The 25,434-nt window shown below is 33.0% G+C and overlaps 1 protein-coding gene and 1 long non-coding RNA gene across 2 annotated transcripts in view; both read right to left on the bottom strand.

The window, feature by feature from the left end:
• Nucleotides 1–23,193, bottom strand: part of LOC133812774 (uncharacterized) — a 55,132-nt gene extending 31,939 nt beyond the window's left edge. The window contains exon 1 of the long non-coding RNA XR_009884025.1: nt 21,872–23,193. This is a non-coding gene — a long non-coding RNA (uncharacterized LOC133812774). The remainder of the gene's footprint in view (nt 1–21,871) is intronic.
• On the bottom strand, nt 42–4,820 carry LOC133812769 (calcium-dependent protein kinase 28-like). The gene is made up of 12 exons (XM_062246587.1): nt 4,177–4,820; nt 3,496–3,626; nt 3,341–3,382; nt 3,107–3,218; nt 2,927–3,005; nt 2,673–2,842; nt 2,164–2,290; nt 1,759–1,877; nt 1,566–1,673; nt 1,404–1,466; nt 1,032–1,205; nt 42–697 (listed from the first exon to the last, which is right to left on the bottom strand). The coding sequence occupies exons 1-12, from the start codon at nt 4,594–4,596 to the stop codon at nt 527–529; spliced, it is 1,716 nt and encodes a 571-aa protein (XP_062102571.1). The 5' UTR covers nt 4,597–4,820; the 3' UTR covers nt 42–526.
• Nucleotides 23,194–25,434: the final 2,241 nt, after the last annotated feature.

Raw genomic sequence — 25,434 nt, 5'->3', positions numbered from 1 at the left:
GTTTGTAACTCTAAATTGTTAACAAAAATTTAAGAAAGAACTAGTGCTGAACATGAAGCATTTCATTCCAATTTTCACTTAGAGACCATTTGATTGAAATTCTAAGAGAATAAACTATATGCAGTACATTAAATCCATCGCATTTTCATTGTACTTTTTTTTCCTTTCTTTTTTTCTGTTTTTTATTTATGTCACACATTACAATTTGTACGGTACAACAAGAAAAACCCCAACACTCCAAAAAGATGTATACAAGTAATAACCACAACACATGGAGTCACTCTCTGTCAAGATCCATCTGCATTCCACACCAGCCCTAAATATAACCGATGGTCTGTCAATTGGATTCACAATCCAATTCAGAAGAGTCCTATCATTGAATTCCTAGCATTTGACAATGTTCCATGGCAGAAGAAGATAAGGGCCTTTCTTGACTTCAAAAGTAGATAACGAGGGATGGGGAATTAACTTCCCATCTCTTTTACTATCTTTCTCATTTCAAGTTCCAAAAATTTTCAATTTTAATCTACAGCTTTTTAAAGTTCCGAGGACCACCGGAGGAGGGGCTAGGAACATTTCGCGAACTCAGACTTGCGGTTCTGAGAAGTCTGCGGAATTCAGATAAGCTTATCTTCCCATCTCTGTCAATATCAGCCTCCTCAAGAAGGGGGTCAATGGAGCCTCTTAAACCAGTGTGCTACAAAAGAAACAAAGGAAAACTTAGGGGGTGTTTGGTATGGGGTAAAGTAAAGGTGGGAATGAGAATCTAAAACCATTTTTATGTTTGGTTCAAATTTTAAGAGGGTAAAGTGATTAATTTGTGTAGGTCTCACATCTATTTTAAAGGTAAAGTGAAACACTTTGTACACAAGAGTTTAATATTACTTCCATCCTAAACCCATCTACACTTTTCAAGGCAACTCAACTACTCAAAACAAACACCCCTTACTAACAGCAACAAAAAATAAACCTCTAGATTCGAGTCATATGCTAGGCAAGCAAACTATCTCCTCAGATACAATGGCACTTACCATTCTAAGTTCCTCTGTAGTTATAAACCCGTCTTTATCTAAATCAAATTTGTGGAAAGCCGCTTGCGAACGTTCCTGCCATTTGTCAGAGTCATGTTCTTCCAACTGATGAACATGGAGCGTGGCAGCAACGAACTCGGAGAAATCCACAAGCCCATCTGTGTTGCTGTCAATCTGCATCAAAAATACAAAACAAAGAAACCTCTTTAACAGCAGAAAGGAAACATCAATCATAAACTGAATTCTAATACAATTGAACAGGTAAACAAGGGAATTTGAAAAAATAACGCTCACATAAAAGAAACAATTAAGCATCTTGGAAATATCAAAATAAACCAGTATTACTCATGGCAAAAAATTTACAAAACCTACAGCTTGCAGTATCTCTAGGACACGCGAGTCTTTCAGTTTCCAAGGAAGATCTTTCGCAAGGGCCTGCAAGAACATAATATTTGTTATAAAAACAGTACAGTGCATGATAGTGATTGCACATGTTTTATCTTGAAGAGATCTAAATGTGGCAAAAAATTGTACCTGTCTCATTTCTTCCAGACTAATAGCACCATTTTTATCCACATCAATTGCATCAAATTGATCTTTGAGATCCGAAAGCTCCTCTTCATCAAGTGTGCTAGCCAATGCCTGCAAGGCCATTAAACACAGTCAATACCGAAAGAGCTTTTCGTCGTCTTCTTTACTGAACGAATAGTTGACAAAAACGCCTTACCCTTAGAGCAAACTGTTTCAAACGACTGTACTTCACAAACTGCCGCATGTTATTCAGAACAGATATATCAATTGGTATATCTGATGATGCAGTTCCTCCTTCTCTGACCCAAGGGTGAGCTGTAAAGTTGAAACAAATCATACCAATCAGATCAAAATACTATAATTTTAACCTATTTTCTCTCCATTAGATCACTAGCTAAAAAATCAAAGCAAACACCATGTTTTCTAAGTTGGCCATTTCTGCTAGCCAAGCCTTAAAACTGAAAGAAACAAGAGGAAATCACAAGCAATATTTGTGTTACTACCATTAACCCAAAATGTTTGGAAAATAGCTTAGCATTTCTGAACCACCAAAACAACCAGCATCAATTTCAAAATGAATAAATAGAGAGTAGGCACATACATAGGGCCTGAGCAGCAGTTAGTCTTGCTCTAGGATCCTTCACCAATAACTTCTTTACAAAATCTTTAGCACTGCTACTTATACTCGGCCATGGCTTACGGCGGAAATCAGGCTTGTTTCTCAGAACCTAAATAGATGAAAAGCAGTGGATTAAGTATAAAATAGAAACAATTACGAGCAAAAGGTGCCAACAAAGATTGGAAATCCAGTAAATGATGATATGCATGTACTTTTTTTTCACAATAAGGGCTTTGAAGAGGGTAAAAAAAGTGTCTAGCTCTAGCTCTCCTGTTATGAAAATTGGAGTTTTTTGTTATCAATTCTTTGGACACAAAACATGAAAACTATAGATTGGACAAAAATAGTAGCAACCCTCTAAAAGAACAAATAAAACTTTGGTATATTAATATTGGTGGCTGGCAAGTGATACACAGTCCGAACATGAGCAATTGAAAGAAAAAACGAAAAATAAGGGTTGCGATTGTAACAAAATTAAGAACGTACTACACCTCCTTAAATATACCATCCTCGGTCTTATCCCAGAAAGGGCGCCTCCCACAGAGCAAAATGTAGGTGATCACACCAATACTCCAGACATCAGATTCAGGCCCTGACTTGCGTTTCAATACTTCAGGAGCAACGTAGTAAGCACTGCCCACAATATCTTGGAACTTCTTTTCTGCATATTATTCATGAAAACACAGTTATAATGGCTTCAAATGTGAAAGGTCAGAAAATCCTAACACAATAAAATCAGACTAACCTGGTTTGATGAAGTCTGACAGACCGAAATCCGTGGCTTTCAGAGACGAGTCTTCTCGGTTTGACTTAAATAGAAAATTCTGCAAGCAAAGAAGAAATGTCAGGGAACCATTTGCCTAACAAGAATGACTCAAGATTGTAACACTTGACATGCTAAGCATTCCAATAAGTATGAAAGTACCTCTGGTTTCATGTCACGGTGTACTAAACCATGTAAATGACACTGCGCAGCAACCTTAAGCATTTGACGGACAACTACTGCTGCATCCTTCTCAGTATAACGGCTATCCTTCCTGATTAGGTAATGACATAATAGCAATTTGTGGTCATTACAACTGTTCTAATCAAATGATGGAGACAGAAGAACTACACCATATAAGACAGAGAGTAATATTTTATCAGGAAATGTTCTTACTTGGCCAAGATACGATCCAGCAATTCGCCACCCTCACATAACCTAAAAACAGATTAGTCAAAAGAACTTGCATGAGTACACGAATGCGAGAGGTGCGTTAATACATAAGAACAAAACTAAGCAGAACATACAGCACAAACTAGTTTAACACTTACTCCATAACTATATACACGTAAGAATCATCCTCAAATGCGTTATAAAACTGAACCACATTCTCATGGCCGGTAAGTTCTTGCAATATCTTGACTTCTCGCTTAACATCCTCAACAGCTATAGGAAGAACCATCTGCCACCAAATCCACTCGGTTAATTTTAAAGACTCCAAAGACTATTTGAAGAGACAAAATAGAAACCAATCATCCATGTCATGAGTATATAAAATGATAAAGCATATAGGTAATAAGACAACAATCCCTGTTCAACGATATGAATCACTATTATAATAATTAAGCTAGTAAAGGGTATCCTATGCCCCAAATTGAGAGTGGGAAATCTACAGGAAAGTCAATAGAAATTTGGGTTAAAACATTCATTTCAAAAATGCCAACTTTTAGAAGTAGAATATACAGTTGGAATCAGAAACTCCTAAAAAAATTCAATATTCCCTACCTCAAAATTATTCTAAACTCGTATCTTAAATCATTTAGTCAGCTCATTCGCAACCCAAATAATCACCAGAAACCAAAACAGATGAGATAAAACGAAACAAGATAACATCCCACAAACCCAAATTTCAAAATGATATGAAAATAAAATACAAAATCCGTCAAGAAAATGATCCAAAAAAAAAAAAAGCTAAAAAACCCAACTTCACAAATAGAAAGAAGAAACAATACCTTGCTCTTCTCAATTCTCTTAACCGCAACTCGATCCCCATTAGCCTTGTCAGTAGCAACAAAGGTATACCCAAATTGACCATGACCCAACAATTTCCCGATCGTGTATCGCTCATCGAAATTCTTATCGTACCCAAAATCCGTACGCTTCCCACACGGAATCAGCCCCCCTGGTCGCCTGGTACTCTGCTTATCTTTAGGGTTATTATTATTAAGCTGCTGGGGATTCCTATTGTTCTTCTGGGTCTCATTCCGCTTGTTCTGTTTGCGTTGCTGATGGTGGCGCGTGGCTCCTTGTACGGTGGTGGCAGCGGTGGTTTTGGTTTGGGCTTTGGTCGTCTCTTTACGATTTTGATTCACGGTGGTGTTATTGTTGCTGTTTGAGCCACTAACTCTGGTGTTAGATAGACAGCCACCCATGTTTGGAAGAAAGGAAAATAAGCAAGAAAAATAGATGAAGCTGTAGAGGTTTTAGGACAGAAAATCATAACATATATCTAATAAATACTGATAGCCATGGAGACCCATGAGAGAGAGAGAGGTAAGGAAAGACTGGAGCAGATAGGAGGAAGAAGAGAAGAAAGAGAGGAAGGATCAATGGTGGTCAAAAAGAGACTTTTGAAGAAGAAGAAGAAAAAATAATAAATAAATAATTAAGAGAAAAATAGTAATAATATTTTGGTAATGAAATTGTGAAAATTGAAAAATTCAGAATCTCCTTCTCAACCCAATCAATCAATCACTCTCTTTTTTTTGTTTTGGGAACGGGTATTTCTGTTATTCATTTTTATTAATGTCAAAAAATACTTAAATAAATAATTACGTGGAAAATAGAAGTGAAAATATACAAATGATTCTTTATATACATTTTTGGCAAAATAAATTTATTTTTATAAGAAGATTTAATAATTTTTTTGTAAAATGATATTTCACACCACAAATTTATAAAAAATCATAGTAAATACATATAATTCAGACACAAATTTATAAGAAATCATAGTAAATACATATAATTTTTTTATAGTAGTCATTATATATTAAATATATATGTGTATATTTTTTAAATATATATATATAAATTTTAAAGTGAAGGAGAAGAGTTTGAGGGGGTCATGATCGCCTTAGTTCTCTATCTCACTTAGTGTAGATACTCTTGATAGGGCTGCACATCGAGTGAATTTTTAGGTTGTCAAGTTCGAGTTCGGATGCACGAAAATGGTGTCGAACCCATCCGATACATTTTCGGACTTCGGGTTTGGGCCTTAAATGTGGTTTGACAACATTTTTTAAGTTTTTTTTTAAACTTTTGTCATGTATTTTTACTAAAATAAAATAATTTATAACAACATGTCAACATTCAAAAGTATAATTGTTGAATTATTTTTTGTTAGACAAGTGTTTTATTTCACACAAAAATTATAAAACAAAAATCTATAAAAACATAATATCAAAACATAATTTTGGGTTCTCTTTTAGGTTCGGGTTCCTACACACCATAAGAAGTTTAAACCCGAATCCGAATGTATTCAGATCGGTTCGGGTGCACCCGAAATTTTCAAATTTTGGCTAAAAACGAGTTTTGCGGGGTCGGGTTGATCGGGTTAGTCGGATTTTCAGGTTTTGTGGGTTAAATGTTCAGCCCTAACTCTCGATACTAATTGTCATATTGTCAAAAAATTTCAACATCTCTGTAGAGATTTTTAATTTAAACATTTTCGATACTATCATTTTGAAAAAAAATTATCATTTTATAAGTTGAGATTATAAAATGATACATTTTTATTAATTATTCTTCTTTTTATAATTATTGTAGTAGAGTGTACTTATGCCAATGTGGTTAGGTGTTGTATGTAGAATTCAATATGTGGGGTTTGGTTTTTACTTATTCAAGACATTTCTATCATATATACCTAATGGTCACATGAGATTATTCAAACTTATATAAATAAGTAAAACTAAGAAATGTAATAAGAAAAATATTACACTTATAAATGCAACCAACCCAAATAATTTTCATAAATAAATAAATAAGATTGTGGGGTTAGATTATGTGAGACTTCCAATGTTCAAAAGGCAAGTTGTCTAATGATAATGCATCAAAATATTATCCTAACGTGGCATTGTTTTTTTAAATAATAAATTACTGTAATATTTTAGTCCACATATCATTAATCATTTATATAACACATTTAGTATTAATTTAATTTTTCATGACCAAATAATTAGTTTTTTTTTTCTTGTTTAATCTTTCATTTTATATATATATATATATATATATATGTAAAAATCATAACAATTTCATTATGTGTAGTGTAGATCTTAAATGTTTTCATGCATATTCTTCTACGTGATTGTGTTCAAATGAAATGTTGGCCAAAGGACAAATTTTTTTTGGTTTTCTTTCATTTTTATTTTAATTTTAATGCAAACAAGAGAGTTGGTATAAATTGAAGCATGCATTAATAATATTCAATTGAAAATAATAATAATAATAATAATAGTAGATGGAAATTTACGGAAGTGATGAAGTAACTATTGTTGTGGTCCAAATATGAAAATAGATTGAAATAATAAAATGGATATATAAATAAATAATAATATTAGTATATTTTTTGGCCCCTTGGGTGGGGAATTGTCCTCTTCAAAATATATATATGTAAATTGTATGAATTTTGTATCCATATTTTTCTTAAAACATTTATTTTATATTTATTTAAAATTTTAATTTTCGATTTATGTCCCTACTCTTTTTTTTTAAAATAAATAAAAAATAGATCCCCTAAATATTGGTCCTAAATCTGCCCTTGATATTTTTTAGAATAGCTCAAATAATTTGTTTGAGTTTAGATATTTAGAAAATTAATAATCTTATATTAATTCTATTATCTTTAACAATATGTCAAAACCAAAACTAAACATATGAGGTAATAAAGACATTATTATTGACTACCATATAAATTAAAAATTAGGAAATGTTTTTCAATATAATTTCTTGATATAATATATATAAACCAACCAAAATGTGGAAGAATTAAAGAGATGTATGTGTAATTTTTATTTACTCAAAAATTTATTTTAAATAGAAATATTATTTTATTAATTTTAATAATCATGACAACGGATAAAAAAATTAAAATACATATAAAATAGAGTACTTTGGCAAAATTATTTATTTTTTAAAATTATTTTGCACTTTAGCCTAGTTTTAATAATTTTTTGCAAAATGACTTCTCATAAGCTAGTCGAAAACAGGTAGTCGAAAAATTCAAATAGTCGGTCGAAAATTTTAGACAGCTAGTCGAAAAATTTACACAACTAGTCGAATTTTAAACAGAGATCATTTTACAAAAAATTATTAAAAATAAATCAAAGTACAAATTCACTTATAAAAAGATGTCATTTTTTCCAATTTCTCCATAAAATATAACTATGAGAAGTTCATGAATCAAATATATATATATATATATATATTAATTAATGGCCATACACACAAAAAATGCACAAAATGTAAATTACGTGCATGCAAAAATTTATGATAAAAATTAAGGTCAAATCACCCATACCACTAATTAATTAGCTTTTATTTATTTATTTGTACAATAGATCTTTTATAGTGAGTTATTTTTAACAAATCTAAGTAAAATAGATTATCGACAAAAACAAACAAACAAAATATATTCACACTCATACAATTATGTCGGTCGTTGCAATAGACTACTCTTACTACGTACTCTTATTTTTTTCCTTAAAAAAATACAAAATTAAAAAAAAATGTAACAAATATATCTCCCTTTTTTCCTCCTTTTTCTTCTAATAAACTTTGTATTTTTATTCATATTGTCTCATATTTAAACAAATAACTAATAATTATAGTAGGGGTTGACAAAAATTTTATTTTATTTTTTAATTAATTTATATTTAAAAATCAATTTAATATAATTATTTTATTTATTTTTTTATAAATTTTTAATTTAATAGCATTATATTAATATTACTAAATAAATTTATTTATAAAACTATGAGTATTTTGGTCATATTAAAAAATAGTTTGATCGAAATTTGGCTTAGAGTATTAATTTGTTTTATTTTACAAAATACATGGTCCAAATTATCATTTAACAAAATATAAGATCCGATCAATAATTTTTACAAAAATACAGTATCCAAAATAGTATTTATTCTTAAATAACTGCTTATTAAAATTAAAATAGCTTGAAAATAATAAATAAAAAGTTACCCACCAAAAAAATTATCGTCACACATGTCCACATATATAGAATTTTATACAATTCTATGTTGGAATAATGATGTTATATATACTGAAGATGTGATTAAATTTTAAGGAGAAGTTAATAGTAAATAATTTATTTTATAATTAAATTTAGAATTAATTATATTGATACAGAGATACTAATCTTGGTAGTAGTAGTGTTTTTTTTTTTTAAAAAAAAAAAGAAAAGCTAATAGCAAATAATATTATAGAATCTCTAAATTTTAACAAAATATTTTGTGAGATTTTATGCTGTTTTTAAACGAATATATATAACTAACTTTAATACTACACCATAAACATAATCTTTTTATTTGTCAGTAATCAATGTTCTTGATTATATTGTCATTCTAGTATTGATTTTCAAAAACAAAATAATTTTGTCATTATATCATCTCAAAAAAAATTGTTATTATTTTAGGTTATCAATTCAATATAAAAAAAATTAAAATAAAAGAAAGAGAGTTGTCTAGTAGTGTCAAGTGTGTGTGTGGACACATAATCAAAAGTCGACGTCAAAGGTTCCCAGTGTTGACTTGGTCTTTGGATATTTTACAAGAAAGTCAAATATTAAACTGCTAATATGCCACCTAGTATTGAACAAGTATTTAAATATATTTATTAACACGTTGTGAAAAAAAAAATAGAGTTATAATTTTTTCAAATACTGAAAATAAAAAATATTCTTACGATAAAGGCAAAAACGATGTCCTTATCTAAGAAAATTACTAGGGAGCTTCTTAGGTAGGGACATCATTTTTGCCTCTACTGTAGGAGTATTTTTTATTTTATTTTTTGTATTTGAAGAAGTTATAACCCAATTTTTTTTGCATGATGTCGTATATTATAGTTATAACAAGTACCCTGTCAGTTTTTAAGAAGTTCTGATGAATTTACGGTGCCGAAATTAGAGTTTAAATAGTCTGATTTTCACGCGTGTAAAAAAAATCAAGCATGTGTGCAACTGATTGTGTTGAACTCTAATTTCAGTACCGTAAATTATTCAAAATTTCTAAAAAATTGACAGGATGTCTGTTATAACTATAATGTACGTCATTATGCAAAAAAATAAAATTATAATTTCTCCAAGTACCAAAAATAAAAAAAATACTCCTACGATGGGGACAAAAATGATGACCCTACCTTAAAAAATTCATATAAATATTTATATATATATATATGCATTTATACACATTCACATCTCCAACTGCTTCCTCCTCTACTAACACTCCTCAAACAAACATAACTTGTAATTTAAAAAATATATATTATATTTTTTTCTAATTTTTATTATTATAATTTTAACTTGTAATTTTGGTCACCTAAATATATTGTAAAGAAATTAACAACTCAAAAAGATAAAATTTAGAACATATATTAAAAAACAAAAGTGTGTTGTTTCTAGTAATGTTATTGAAGAAAAAAAATAATTGTTTCAACCAATTTAATATTAGTTATTTATGAAGTTTGTTTAGAAAAATCCAAAACGTACTAATTTATTTATTTAAAAAAAAAAAAAAATAGGACATATACCAAACCCTAGAACATAACTAAAAAAATAAAGTCTTATCATTGATATTGTAATAACATTGGATTTATTGCGTAATTCAATAATGATTTACAACAAATAAAATAACAGTACAATTTATTTTTGTTAGTTAGTTTATTTATTTATTTATTTTTATTTTTAATAATAAGTTGTCTATCAATATCAAACTAATAATTAAATAGTTTTTTTCCCAAGATTGTAGCCCTTCTTAAATGAAATCAAGTTGACACACAACCCTTAATCAATTCTATAATAACAAGCCAACATAAGCAATAAATCATAAACCAAGACTTCAAAATTGGCAATCATAATTATGATTAAATTAAAAAAAAAAAGACTTTAAAACAATAGAACTTTATTTGAAACATCTAACAGTTTACCAAGTAATTATGTTTGATTTGTCTAACATATAATAATTTCTAAAATAGTTTTTAGGGTTTATACTATTTTATACCTTTCAGTATTTGTAAAGATACGGAGCTTTAGTTTGAATTTTTTTTTATTAAAATCTTAAATTAAGTTTTAATCGAATTATAATTAAATGATATTATGTATTTATATAGGGAAATTTCACTTTTTATCTCTAATAATACCTAATATTACCAAAAAATCCCAACATTAATAATATTTTCAAATTAATGCTAAACTTTCCTCCCATACCCAAAATACCCCTCCCATTATATCAAAAATTCACAAAACCTTCTCTTCCACTCTCCTCCCTCTCTCTCTCTAATTCTCACGAAATCTCCATAAAACCTACAATTTTGTATAATTTTCTTGTCAAAATCATTGTTAGTTATCTCCATTGTTTCTGTGAATTCGTTAATATCAAAGGCAACATCTATTTTGAGAGTTTTTGGAGGAGAAAAACCATGGGTAATGAGATTTTACATTTTGTGTTGGGTATTATTTGTTTACATTTTTTTTGGCTATTTTGAACAGATCTGAGCCTATATTGGTGTATTTTTCGGGATTTTTTTAGAGATTCCGCGATCTGTGTTTTTCTGGGTTTTCTGCAATTTTTTTGCTCGATAGAAGCTCGATAACGGTTCGATAACGGTTCGATGGTATGTAGAAGAAGGTCTTTGTAAGAGCTCGATGTTAGCTCGATAATAGCTCGATAATAGCTCGATAGGTTCGGTTTAGTGCTCGATGGAAACTCGATAAGGGTTCGATAAGGGGTCGAATGGATCTATAATATGTGAGCTCGATAGTAGCTCGATATGAGCTCGATAGGGTTCGATTGAGGGTTTGGTTGTGTTTTATGGTCGGTTTTGAGAAATGATAGCTCGATGCTAACTCGATAATAGCTCGATATGGGTTCGATGGAGGGTTGGTTAGGTATATGTTCTGTTTTGAAAAATGGTAGCTCGATGATAACTCGATAATAGCTCGATAGGGGTTCGATGGAGGGTTTGGTTAGGTTTATGTTCTGTTTTGAGAAATGGTAGCTCGATTCCAACTCGATAATAGCTCGATAAAGCTCGATAATGTTATTTTTTATTGCATTTCTGGAAAAATGACAGTTTTCCTGACAATGTTAATGTTTTTTTTTCCAACACAGGCTCTATTGTCTACGTTTTTGTATCCTACAATGGTGTTTGGGAATTACAAGGGAATAAGTGGATTTTCAAGGACCCTCAATGCACGGTGATACCGATGGAGGATACTGTAACGTACTTGCAACTTCTTGACATATTGCACAAGGAACTTAAAGTTGATAAACAGATGTATGAGTTGAAATTGGAGGTTCCTTACACTTGTGGCGACCAACCGTTTACACCCGTTCATGTTGAAAGTGATCTTGGTGTCCGTGCATTCATAGGAGTAACATCTAAAGAAAGGTTGGCCTTGTGTGCCACTCCTGTTAAAAAGATTGTCATTGCAGACCCATATTCCACTCCCGGACCTGAGGGAGCAGCCAGTACTTTAGGATTTCCTATTGGTGACCTGAGGGACAACCAGTATGAGTACAACCCCTATGTGAATGACGATCCGGTAGCCGAACACAATGAGGAATTAGGAGACAATTCGGTGGATGATGATCTATTAGCTGAACATTTGCTAGTAGAAGAAGCACAAGAACAACCAATACATCTTATTGCACGGACGAACCCACCAAGTCAAGGACGCCGAACACCTGGCACCAGCTCTAGTCGTCATGGTGGAACAGAATATAACTATACAGGGAACATTTCAATATGTTCAACAGAAGATCACAGAAAATGGAGTGCTCCCATGTTTACAAAAGAAGATATCATAGCTTGTAGTCGTTCTGAATCACCCTCATCCGGTATAGCGTTGGGGGAATTACATCTTGGGAAGACATTTGAGAACAAGATGGAATTGAAAACCAAAGCGGCTCTCTTTGCAATGAAGAATAATTTTGAGTTTATGGTTAAGAAGTCTGGTACTGATGTGTTGTATATCACCTGCAAGGATCCTGATTGTGGTTGGAGAATAAGAGGGAAAAAAGTAGCGCGATCAGAGATGTTTGAGATCACTGTTTATAATAGTGTACATACTTGCTCACTAGAATTGCGACAAAAAGACCACCGTCAAGCAGCACCTTCTGTCATTGGGCACCTTATCAAGAACAAATATGCTACTGATGGCACTAGCTATCCACCAAACAGCATAAAGGAGGATATGAAGAATAATTTTGGGATCGATATGAGTTATATTAAGGCTTGGAGATGCAGAGAGAAGGCACTCGGTTATGTTAGGGGGACACCTGAAGAATCGTACTCCAAGTTACCTTCTTACCTGTACATGCTGCAGCAAAAGAATCCAGGTACAATTACTGATTTTGTCACAGATGACGGTCGCTTTCTTTACTGTTTCTTCTCACTCGGAGTTTGTAGAAGGGGATTTACATCATGTCGTCCTGTTATATGTGTGGACGACACTTTCTTAAAGTCAAGGTACGGTGGCCACATGTTGTGTGCTGTCGCATTGGATGCGAATAACCACATTTATCCAATTGCATTCGCGATTGTTGACAGTGAGAATCATGCTTCTTGGAAGTATTTCATGATGAAATTGAAGGAAGCCATTGGAGTTGTTGATAATCTGTCTTTTGTTTCAGACAGGCATGCTAGCATTATTCATGCTCTTGAGTTGGTCTTCCCCGATGCCTACCACGGCGCATGCTACCATCACATAAGTATGAATGTAATCGCTAAGTTCAAGACCGATCACTGTCACAAGGAGATGTATAATGCGGCATATGCATTTCGGAAGTCAAAATTTCACAGGTTCTTCAATAATATAAAGCAAATGGATCCTGCCATAGCTCAATATCTCGAGGGTATTGGCTTCGATAAGTGGACTCGTGTATACTTTCCTGGGAATCGATACAATGTAATGACAAGCAACTACGCTGAAAGTTTCAACAACAAAACCAGAGACGCAAGAACCTTCCCAGTCACTACTTTTGTGGAATTCATTCGTTTCACAATTCAGTCATGGTTTGCCGCACGTCGTGAGGAGGTAGAGAAGTGCACATCGAAATTAGCAACAACATATGAGAAAGATGTCTCAGGCATTGCGGATGATGCAAGGTACTTGAAAGTCCATCCTCTTGGACAGTTTGAATTTCATGTGGTAGACCCAGAAGGAGATGGTGAGGTGAATTTGATGACCAAATCATGCTCTTGTGGTCAGTTTCAAATAATGGGTTACCCTTGTGTTCATGGTGTGGCTGCGGCCATGTTGCGCAATGTCAACATTTACTCACTGTGTTCACCATATTACACTACTGAGATGTGGAGGGAGTCTTACAAAGAAACAATTTACCCAACTGGCAATGAGGATGATTGGGAAGTTCCCGAGAACATAGAGAAAATGCAAGTTGGGGTTCCCGTTGAAAAACAACCAGTTGGTCGACCGAAGAAGAATAAGGTGGGAAGAAGGAAGACAAACCGCACTCCATCGAATGGAGAAATCATTCCCAGTCATCGCAAGTGTAGCATGTGTGGTGGTCTTGGCCACAACAGGGCTACATGCAAAGCTAGGCTTTAAACTTTTTTTTCCCATTTGAACTTGTTGTATTAATAAACTCTTTTTATTTGATTTTTCTGAAAAGTTATGTTTATGGCAAAGCTAGGCTTTAAACTCTTTTTTCCCATTTGAACTTGTTGTATTAATAAACTCTTTTTATGAAGGTAACAAATTTTGATAATTCAATAACAGTTCGATATAGCTTGATATTAGCTCGATAACAGCCCATGAAAATTATAAAAAAATGTGAACAACAAACTGTACATGTAAAGACCCTGTATATATACAATCATCAAGGTAACAAATTTTGATACCACAAGTCTGTGGTCCACTTGTTCCTGAACACCTCCATATTTTCATCGCAGATAGCTTCCAATGGAAGACCGACCATTAGATGCTCAATATACTTGATAGCATACACACCACAATCCCCACTGTAAAAAAAAAAAAATATATTAAGTGCACATTACTATAAATTTAGTTAGAAACAAAATTAGTATGAAGATGATGTTTGTTACCTTCTCTTTGACTGAGGGAGCTCGTGTTTCTGTTTGCGACGCAATGTGAACTGATGCGGCCTATTTCCTGCTGATGGAATCTTCAACATCAAGCTATCAGTAAACAGTTTACTCTGCATTAACAGAGAAGGTAGCATAAAGCACCATGGACTCATAATATCCTCAAGCTTTGCGTCACTAATCACCGAGTTGTCTGAATCGTAAACAGTCAGAGTCCAACTAGAAATGGAAGCCTCAATGGCAAACCAATGTTGTTGTCCATAGTTCTGGCACCAATATACATCCTCAACTCCTCCCCAAGATGCCAGAAACTGCTGCTCGATGCCGGTCAACATGGACATAATGTCAGCATCCCAATAATACTTTGTTTTGTCGGCTGTTTTCTTGAACTGATCATATCGGGCAGGTATCACTTGTGAGAAATAACTGTTCATCACAACTGCATTCTGTCGATATATATTGGGAAAATACTTGCGACGCATACGAAGCATGTGTTCTGCCGCATCAATATGCTGCAAAAGAGAGTACGATAAAAAAATTAGCAAAAACCATCATAAAATGCTGATGTCGAGCTCCATCGAGCTCACATCGAACTCATATCGAGCTCATATCGAGCCAGTATGAAACAGTAAAAAAACAAACTACTTTAACATCCCTATCGAACTACCATCGAACTACTATCGAGCTCACATCGAGCCAGTCTGAAACAGTAAAAATAACCTACTTTAACATCCCTATCGAACTACCTATCGAGCCATCATGAAATAGTAAAGACAACCTATTTTAACATCCCTATCGAACTCCCTATCGAGCTCCATCGAGCTCATATCGAACTCACATCGAGCTTTTAACATCCCTATCGAACTACTATCGAACTAATATCGAGCTCACATCGAGCCACTCTAAAACAGTAAAAAAAACAATCTATTTTAACATCCCTATCAAACTACCTATCGAGCTCCATCGAGCTCACATCGAGCCACTCTGAAACAGTAAAGAACAACCCCTATTTTAACATCCATGTCGAACTACTATCGAACTCCTATCGAGCTCACATCGAGCCAGTATGAAACAGTAAAAATAACCTACTTTAACATCCCTATCGAACTACCTATCGAGCGCACATCGAGCCATCATGAAATAGTAAAGACAACCTATTTTAACATCCCTATCGAACTCCCTATCGAGCTCCATCGAGCTCACATCGAGCCACTTTGTTAAGGGAATTTTCACTATCGAACTCATATCGAACTCACATCGAGCTTTTAACATCCCTATCGAACTAATATCGAGCTCACATCGAGCCACTCTAAAACAGTAAAAAAACAATCTATTTTAACATCCCTATCGAACTACCTATCGAGCTCCATCGAGCTCACATCGAGCCACTCTGAAATAGTAAAGAACAACCCCTATTTTAACATCCATGTCGAACTACTATCGAACTCCTATCGAGCTCACATCGAGTCAGTAAAAATAAAACATGTAAAATTGAAAATAGTCCATAATTAGGTATAAATTGCTTACCCCATCATTGAGCCACGACTGGGGTGTCTTCAACGTCAGAAACCATGCTGGACCGTGACTCCCAGTCTTTACATCCCGCGGGGTCTTGTTGGGCATGTCTCCAAGAAGCCACTTGCACATTGTCCTATACTGTTTGGGATCTGGCTTCTTGAGAGGGTCCAGCACATGTGTAGCCTCTTGTGTAGCCTCGTCTGCTGGTGCAGCTGCAGCAGTGCGAGGTCTTTTCCTCGTGGGATCCGTATAGTCCTCAAACCAATCTGGCTTGCGTCTTTGGCGTCTAGCCCTCTGAAACTGAACCCCAGCAACATCCTCAGGGTTGACAATAACGACTCCCGGAGTCTCAGCATCTGGTGTCACAATGATGGTAGGGGGCGTCGTTGGATCATCAACATAGTCTAGCGGAAGATCCAATGACTCTGACTCTGAATCTTCATTGGACCCCCTCGGTTTCTCCTTAACAAATGTCAGGATCTGACTGAGTACGTCCAAGATCACTGACTGGTTCTTCAAGAGGGTCTCCTGTCGACCCTCGACTCTGTCCAACCGCTCAATCAAGTCGGCCAGCTCAGGGGCTGAGGCTGAGGCTGGTGGTGGGGTTGGTGTTGGGGCTGACACTGAGGCTGGGGCTGATGTTGGGGCACAGGTTGATGCTGGGGCTGAGGCTGGGGCTGATGTTGGGGCACAGGTTGAGGCTGGGGCTGAGGCTGAGGCTGGGGGAATAGGAGGGGTGGGACCTGCAACCTCCTCCCCCGGGGCAGCATCAATAAATATCTTGGCTGCCTCGGCAGCCTGAGAAACTTTCTCTGCCATTTTCTCAAAAGTCGCATCCTCCTCCTCATCAGTCTCCGAGGGATCCTGGCCAAGCCCAGGATAAAGGGGAAGATCTCCCTCAGTCAAAGACAAGTAATAGTCTTTTTCTGCTGGCCGAGGCTTCAACATCGGAAGAACAATTAACTGCAAACAACATAAAACATTTGGTTAACTCAAATAATGATAAAATATAAGCATATAGATAAAAAAAAACAACATAACTTACATTCTTCTTCAATAATATCGGTGCGATGACGGACTTGGTGAAATCCTTGTTCTTCCGATGCGACCAGCTAAGCATCCTCGGGAACATGTTTCCCGAGCTCACAACAAGCTCCACCGCAAGCTGTTGGATAGCCTCATATGCCCAGTACTGTAAGGCGGGGGCATAACCATACATACTGTATTTGGACTCTTGCTGCACCTTGGCATCCTTCTTGGCATCATAGTTGGCCTTTTGCTTCACCATGTCCTTCTTACAAGAATGCAATAGCCTCCTATAAGAGTACTTCCCCCATGGATAGCTGAAGAAGTACTCTACATTCTCAACAATTTTTAGAATATCTCGCCAAATGTGCAGTTTTCCCTCAATGGCATTCAGAACCCCCTCAACAAACAGACATAGACCAAGCTTGTACACATCTTCCACAACCGTACAAGTCTTGAAAGCATGGTCCACCTGTGACAGCTTTACTTTCTCAGCATCGTTGAAATACTCCTTTATCAACCGATCGCTGAGATTACGCCCTTCCAACTCTTCTGGTGACGGGAAGGCACTGAAATCCAACCCCGTCACCAGGGCAAACTCTCCCATGCCGAATCTACAAGACTTCGACCCCAAGAAAAAATGCACCTCATCTTCGTTGTTGCTGGCGATTTTCCTCAGCAACAGTTGATGCACCAAGACTCCGGAGAAATTAAACTCCGAAGCCAAAAAGAATTGCTTAAAAGGGGATTCCTTAGCCCTTTCAAGCAGCCCGAGCTCCAAAAACCTGGTCTTGATGTGATTTAAAGTACTACTACCCCGATATGTCACTCGACCAGGAAAGTGATCACTGAACGGAACAAGCAACTTAGGCATCTGTAACAACACATGAAATTTTTTTTGTAAGAAAACAGAATAAAAAAAATTTCAAAAAAACACTGAAATAAGTTGTCATCGAGCTCTATCGATCTCTATCGAGCTATCATCGAGCTGAAACACACCCTATCGAGCACTATCGAAAAACTATCGAGTTCCATCGAGAAATATCAACAACCTAAATTTATCGAGCCTATCGAGCCAGCATCGAGCCTATCGAGCTAAGAAAAATCTGTCTGTCTAGATAAATAACCATCGAGCTACAGTCTAGTCTCATATCGAACCATTATCGAACCTATCGAGCTATGAAAAATCTGTCTGTCTAGATAAATAACCATCGAGCTACAGTCTAGTCTCATATCGAACCATTATCGAACCTATCGAGCCCTTGTAATATAATACAACATATCCTACCGAGCTCTTATCGAGCTCATGTCGAGCTCATATCGAGCCATAATCGATCCATCATCGAACTGTTCAAACTACCTTATCGAGCCTACTATCGAACCATAATCGAACCTATCGAGCCACTGGTTCAAACCCAGAAAAATTTCCCACAAAATCGGACAACCCATTCCACAAATCACAGATTCAACAACGATATAAAGCAAATATGGACTTGGGTTCAAGATTTTACCTTAGTTTTTTAAACTTTGAAGGAAATATGCTCCGTGGGTCTCGGGTTTGACAGAAAAATGGGAGTTTGCAGTGGGCTCGAGATCGCCGGAGAAATGGGAGAAGGTGGGGGCTCGACGGAGAAGGTGGGAGCTCGACGGAGATGCGGGCTCGACGGCTCGACGGAGATGGCGGCTCGACGGCTCGACGGAGGTGGGGGTTCGATGGTTTTTGGGGGATTTTTGTGAGACTGAAAGAGAGAGAAACCGAGACTGAGAGAGAGAAGGCTGAGATTGAATGGGAAGGGTATTTTCGGTAGGAGGGAAAAGCTTAGCATTAATTTGAAAATATTATTAATGTTGGGATTTTTTGGTAATATTAGGTATTATTAGAGATAAAAAGTGAAATTTCCCTTTATATATTAAAATTTTAATTAATTCATAACTTTTTAAATAACGTTAAAAGTTATTTCTGGTATATTTTAGTAATCATAAGGTATGTGTGAAATTTTTAAGAACATAAAATTAAGGGTATAAAATGATATAAACTAGTTTTTTTTTTTTTTTGTTTCTAAATGGAAATACACAAGAAAATAAGGAATTTTGTTTTAATATATGAATGAGTACTGTACCAGTATATACCTGAACTAATTCTAAAGTAGTAAGTAAGAATATTTCAAAAGCAGTACATATTAATTAACCAATAAAAAAACTATCAAGAAAGACTTTGACTTGACTAAAGTAATTATTATTATTTATTTATTTTTATTTCGACACAGTGATAATATTTTTTATTATTTACTATGAGCTAGGCAACAAAAATCAAAGACGTATAAATAATGCTATGTAAATAAATTGACCAAAATGTAATTTTTTTAATAATTTATTATTTTATTTGGCAAATACTAAAGCACTGTTTATCACATGCAACAGCGAATGCCAGACCCACACTTCTCACCCACTCTTGGACTCATAACAGTTTATTTTTTATTATATTATTTATATATAAATTAGCACTTTATGGTAATTAATATAATAATATACAATTTGTAGTGGCCAAACCAAACATTAATTCTAATTTCCCAAGTTTAATATTGTGATGTATGTGTAAGATAATCCATCTAGATACATAACAATCTTAATATGTGAAATAGATCGTATATGATTGTCACAAAATAAAGAGGATCGCTAGAGTAAATCTCTAGTCATTGCTTTTGATAATCTCGATCAAATAGATTTAGATCTACAAAAAGAAAATAAAAGAGTATTACTGAGGGTTTTGGACTTACAAACTCTCACTAGCTCATTAGATGGAGTATAAGAATGAGCGTTGTGAGATTGAAGACCAGGACCTTATATTTATATTTGTTCGTTTTAAAATGTAAATCGCAAACGCACGAATCGTGTATATAATAGGGTTCGTGTAAGCAAGGATGTCGAACCCAATAGAAATGACTAAAATAAAAAAAAAATTAAATAAACTCTAACCTAGCTTCGAAGATTGATAAAGATTTTGTATCAAGAATATAAAACAAAAGATAGAAAATAAAGATATTTAAGACATGAAAAATAAGCAAGTTAAGATTTGTAAACAAGTTGTAAGAGAAAGACTACAGAGCACTCTCAATGAATGTTCTACTCCATTATTTAAAATATCTCATCAAAACATACATTTTCTATTTTACTTCTAAGTTTTGTGTTATACCATACATCAACTTCTCTATACATTTCTCTACATCATTTAAATATTATATCTTTAAACATATTTTATTAATTAAAATAAAATAAAATAATTGAAAAAGAAAAAAGAAATAATAAATAATAAATAATAAATATATACTAAATATGAGAGAGAAAATTTATAAAGAAAAATAATAATATTAAAATATTATATAAATGATATGTAAATTTAGATATGAATTAATTAAAGTTTGTGCATAACTATTATAAATATATGTATAAATGAGCTGATGTAAGATGTTTTTGTAAGTTTTAGCTAATATAATAGAGAAATTGTATTACAAAATACATCACAAAAACATATTTTTTTATAATTTAACTCAAACTTTTATATTATATCATACATCAGCTTCTTTATTTTTCTCTACATCATTTAAATATTATATTTTCTAAAAATATTTTGTTCATTTTAAGAAATAAAATAATTAAATATAATAGTATCACACTCATATATATACAAAAGTTTATAAAAAAAATAATAAAATATTTATAGCTTGGTGAATAGTGTTTCACTACATATAGAAAAATAATATTCATTTAGGTAAAAAAATATAAGTTTACATCACCCATTGGAAGACTATTTAACTATTTTTTTCTCTATAATATAACGAATAAGACATTTTAGCTACTCCATTAGGAGTGCTCTAAAATACTAAAATCCATAAAATGTAAGTTAAATAATATTTATTAGTATATTGATTATCAAGTTTTATTGATAGTCAAAATAAATCAAACTATCATTTTCAAAATAGATTGATAATTTAAGCACAAATTATTTATAAAAAAGATTGGATTTTTTTCTTCACTTTTCAAAAATATAATTTCAAAATATTTAATATGAATCAACTTAATGAAACAAAAAAAAAAAATCAAATAACATTATTTATAAGACAAAACATAATATTTTTGTTCTAACCATTGAATGTGTACAATTTAATGACACATCTTAATTAAAGAATATTGTGTTTTGCAAGTCGAAAAATAAAGTGTAATATTATCTAACAATCAAAAATACAAAATATTAAAGATGAAAGACATATATGAAGAAGAAAAATTCCATGAACTTTGTTGCATTACAAGAGAAATCAACATACAACAATAAATACTTTATAATTACAAGTTGTTTCATCATGATCTTAATAATCTTATGAAAAAAATTAGAAGCACGTAACTAGAATCCAAAACATATTACAAAAAAAATACATACTTGGCACAAAATGGTCTTCCTGAAGGAAGTGTAGATAAGATGATAGTTGTAACGTCCCTAAGGTAGGGTACGTCTGCCACATACTCGTAATTCTAGGGTTTACGAGTATGTAAGGCACTTGACCAAAAGAATTAAATAAAATGATACGAAGAAATACAGAAAAATTTAAACTTTTATATAAACTTATTAGAAGAAATTATTACACGTATGAATACTTTAAATTTAAGGCAGCCATATGAAAACTCTAAACCATTATTGCATTGCTACTGAGTCCGTGCTCCACAAGTTGCTCAACAGCTAAAGCCACACCTGGAAAAATGTTGGAAAATAACATAATGAGCTAACGCTCAGTAAGCAAATCTCATGCATACACATACACATGAATGTCGTGAGCTTGTAGTGCACATATACTAATATGCTGACTTATATACTTATGCATTTCATTTATTGCTCGTGCACTTTCAAACTTTACTTTTATGCTCTTTCTTTTAGTTTCACGTTTTTATGGGCCCAATATCACTTGTGCACACTGTTTGATTCAGCCAATGCCTGCAGGGCTTGTTACACATATCATATAGAATCCCATGGGTTCTCCTCCGGCTAGCCATCATCTCAGCTAGGCTCATCATAACACTCATTTCATCGTTGCCATAGCTGCCATACTTATTACACATATGGAGGAGAAAGACGGAAACATGGCAAACATATCTGAATGGTCAACTCTGACCTAGCCCACACTAGTGGGCAGCCACTATAAGTCTTATAGACTTCCGTCTTCTTTACTGAACTTACTTGATTGCTTCATCAAAACAGTGGCACCCTTTTTAACCATCTTATTATCACTTTGCTTAAGCCTTGTGTCATTAAAATGTTTAACTTTACATAAGACTTTTCAAGACATTTCATAACTTTTCTCATATTCATATGCATGGTCTTATATCACATAATAATGTATCACATAACTGTACATGCCATGCATACATGCTGATGCTGAAATGCCAATGTTCGTGTTCATGACTGATGTTGATGGTATTCAATCAAGGCATTGTATCACATCTCATGTAACTCAAAACATCTTTAGTCATAATACATGAAGCTTTGGGTTGGTGGCGTTGTTATACCTTAACGTAGAGCTATGGCTCAGGTCTAAGGTTTCCAGCCTAAAAACTTAAACGCTTCATATATCATAACATATAACAAATCATGAACATAGAGTAATCCACATATCCATCAACATAAGAACACATACTTGCACATAATTCATATCATTCTTAACCAAGTAAGACGTCTTTCACATATCACAGAATTCATCAATTACATATCACACAACACCCTTATGGTGTTCATATAACCATTCTTCACATACTTATCATATGCATCATCATCATACCATACTTAACTCATCAGATGTACACAATCAATGTAGTCATGCATCTTACACTTAAGCACAAAATGTGAGATTTACTTACCTTAGGTCCTTAGCTTATTTTAAAATTCCTCACCAAGAGTCAATCAATCAAATCCATACAAATCCTATTCAAGGCACATCATTTATTAAATTCTATCAAAATCATAAATATACACTATTGATAGTGTATATTAATAATACCAGAAACTATATAAATGATAATAATAAATTATTATCAACGTAATGCAAATAACTCTTCATATAAAACCATGCTTTAAACCTTGCTCATAAGATAATATACCCTTATGATAATAATAATAATAATAATCCCAACAAAAATAATAATTATCGTCTATAATTAAACTTATTTCGATATTAATAACAAAATACTTCAATAGCAATACGTATATGGATGTATATATTCAAATAGTCATTTTATAAAAGAAATCATATTTGTAACATAAAGTTGTAATAATCAATATAATGATAATAATATAAATGTAAATATTTATATTATTATTAATTAGTCATAATATCAATTCCAGTGATATAATAAATATACTTTCTCCAAATTTCACTGGTCTTACAAATATCAATAACTGTAGGAAACTAATATTTGATATTATTTTAATATTCAAATATTAATATACAATAATAATGGTTAGATAATAGGTTTACTATAAATCATACTTTTCATATATATATATATATATGAATCTGTATTCTTGATTTACTTAACAAAATAATAACAATAATAATTAAAATTACTTAATCATAATAATTTCCATATGAATATAAAATCAATTAAATATGTATTTTTATACTTGATTTAATATCTAATATTTTCTAGAAAATTAGACAGCACAACGGCTATAAAGTGGACAATTCCAAAATCAAAACCTGTATCAAAAATATATATAATCCCAGACAGCCAGTAAATTACAGAAAATATTTCATATATCAATAATATATAATTATATACCATAAATACACATAATAACAATTACTCTAATCAATCACAATTAAATCACAATATATAGGTTAAAGAAATTATACCAAAATGATCGGGTTCCACAATAAGTCAAACGATGATTTTCTGAGACTCAAAACGTACTTCGGAACCTCGAACACTAAGTTTCGACCGTCGGTCTACGGTGGATCGCGGTGGCTCGTGGTGGGCCCACCACCCAACTATGGTAGATGTAAGAACAAGTTATTGGGTTTTGAAGCCCACAACACGAGGAGCACGATGGTGGTGACGGATCGGCAAACGGATGCCCGAGGTGGCCGAATCGCAACTTTGAAGTCGCGGGGTGGCCGAACTTAAATCGAGTGGTTGAGGCGTTTAATCGGCGAGTGAGCTCTAGATTCCCGCGTGGGTCGATAGTTCGGAGGCCTCTGAATCCAACGGTCCGGCGCGTGGCTAAAAATGGTGGCCGGAAAGTACTCCTGCGTCGTCGGCAACAGTAACACGCAGAGAGAGAGAGAGAGAGAGAGAGAGAGAGAGTTTCTGAGGAGAGAGAGAGAGGGGCTCGGGTAAAATGAAAGGCTGAAGCCTTTTATTTTATTTATTTATTTATTTATTTATTTTTAAAAATTACACTTGGACCCAAAATACTAAAATTCTTTTCAAATAAGCCCTTTAGCCAAACTTTCTTAATTTTATAAAAATCCCCAATTAAAATTATATGACATTTGGGTCCAATACTTGACTACTCAAGTTTCTCTTTCTTTAATCTCATTAAAAACATAAAATCATATTTTAAACACTATTTTTCCATTACTATTTCTTAAATTTGTAAAGTTGTACATTTTATGTATTAAAACTTTGATTTATAATAAATAAATGTATTATGAAAATGTTGGATATTACAATAGTAATGAAGAATAACATGACATGATTAGTAAAAATATGTCTCAAACCATGTGAAGGTGAATTTTGGGGTGTATTGATGAATTTTATAGTAAAATACGTAGAAAAATTGGGGGAAATATTGTATTTTTGGACATCCATGCCAGCATGTGATTATAATTAAAATTCTAAAAATTTTAAGAATTAATTAGAAAAATAGATTTTTAAATTTTTATAATTAAATGTGAAATAATTTGGTAATTGTCAAAGTATGAGGAGTAAAAATGCTAAATATTTTATGCAAATCGTAACAGGAGCACGATATAATAATATCAATAATTCAAAGAGAAATTTAACAGACTGTATATTTTAGGAAGCAATATCTAATAGTATTAAAAATTTAGAAGTAAAAAATGTTATTTATTCTTTTGTTAAATTATGATAAGAAAAAAAAAATTATTCAAAAAAAAAAAAAAAGATAAGAAATTTTTTTTTTATTTTAATTAAAAAAACGAGGAGAGAGAGTGTAGTACTGACTACTGAAAGCTACTCTTGTTGAAGAACTCAATTATAGTAAAATAAAGAATAGCAAGTACCCAAAAAATTCATTGGCAGTCTTTCTCGATAAACTAATACGTTCACACATAACTTTCCCATTAGATTAAAAAAAATTAGTACAA

Source organism: Humulus lupulus, chromosome 1, assembly GCF_963169125.1.
Source record: "Humulus lupulus chromosome 1, drHumLupu1.1, whole genome shotgun sequence".
In the NCBI taxonomy this organism is placed as follows: domain Eukaryota; kingdom Viridiplantae; phylum Streptophyta; class Magnoliopsida; order Rosales; family Cannabaceae; genus Humulus; species Humulus lupulus.
Note: the sequence above shows the minus strand (reverse complement) of the source record. Positions and strands in the feature narration are given on the sequence as shown.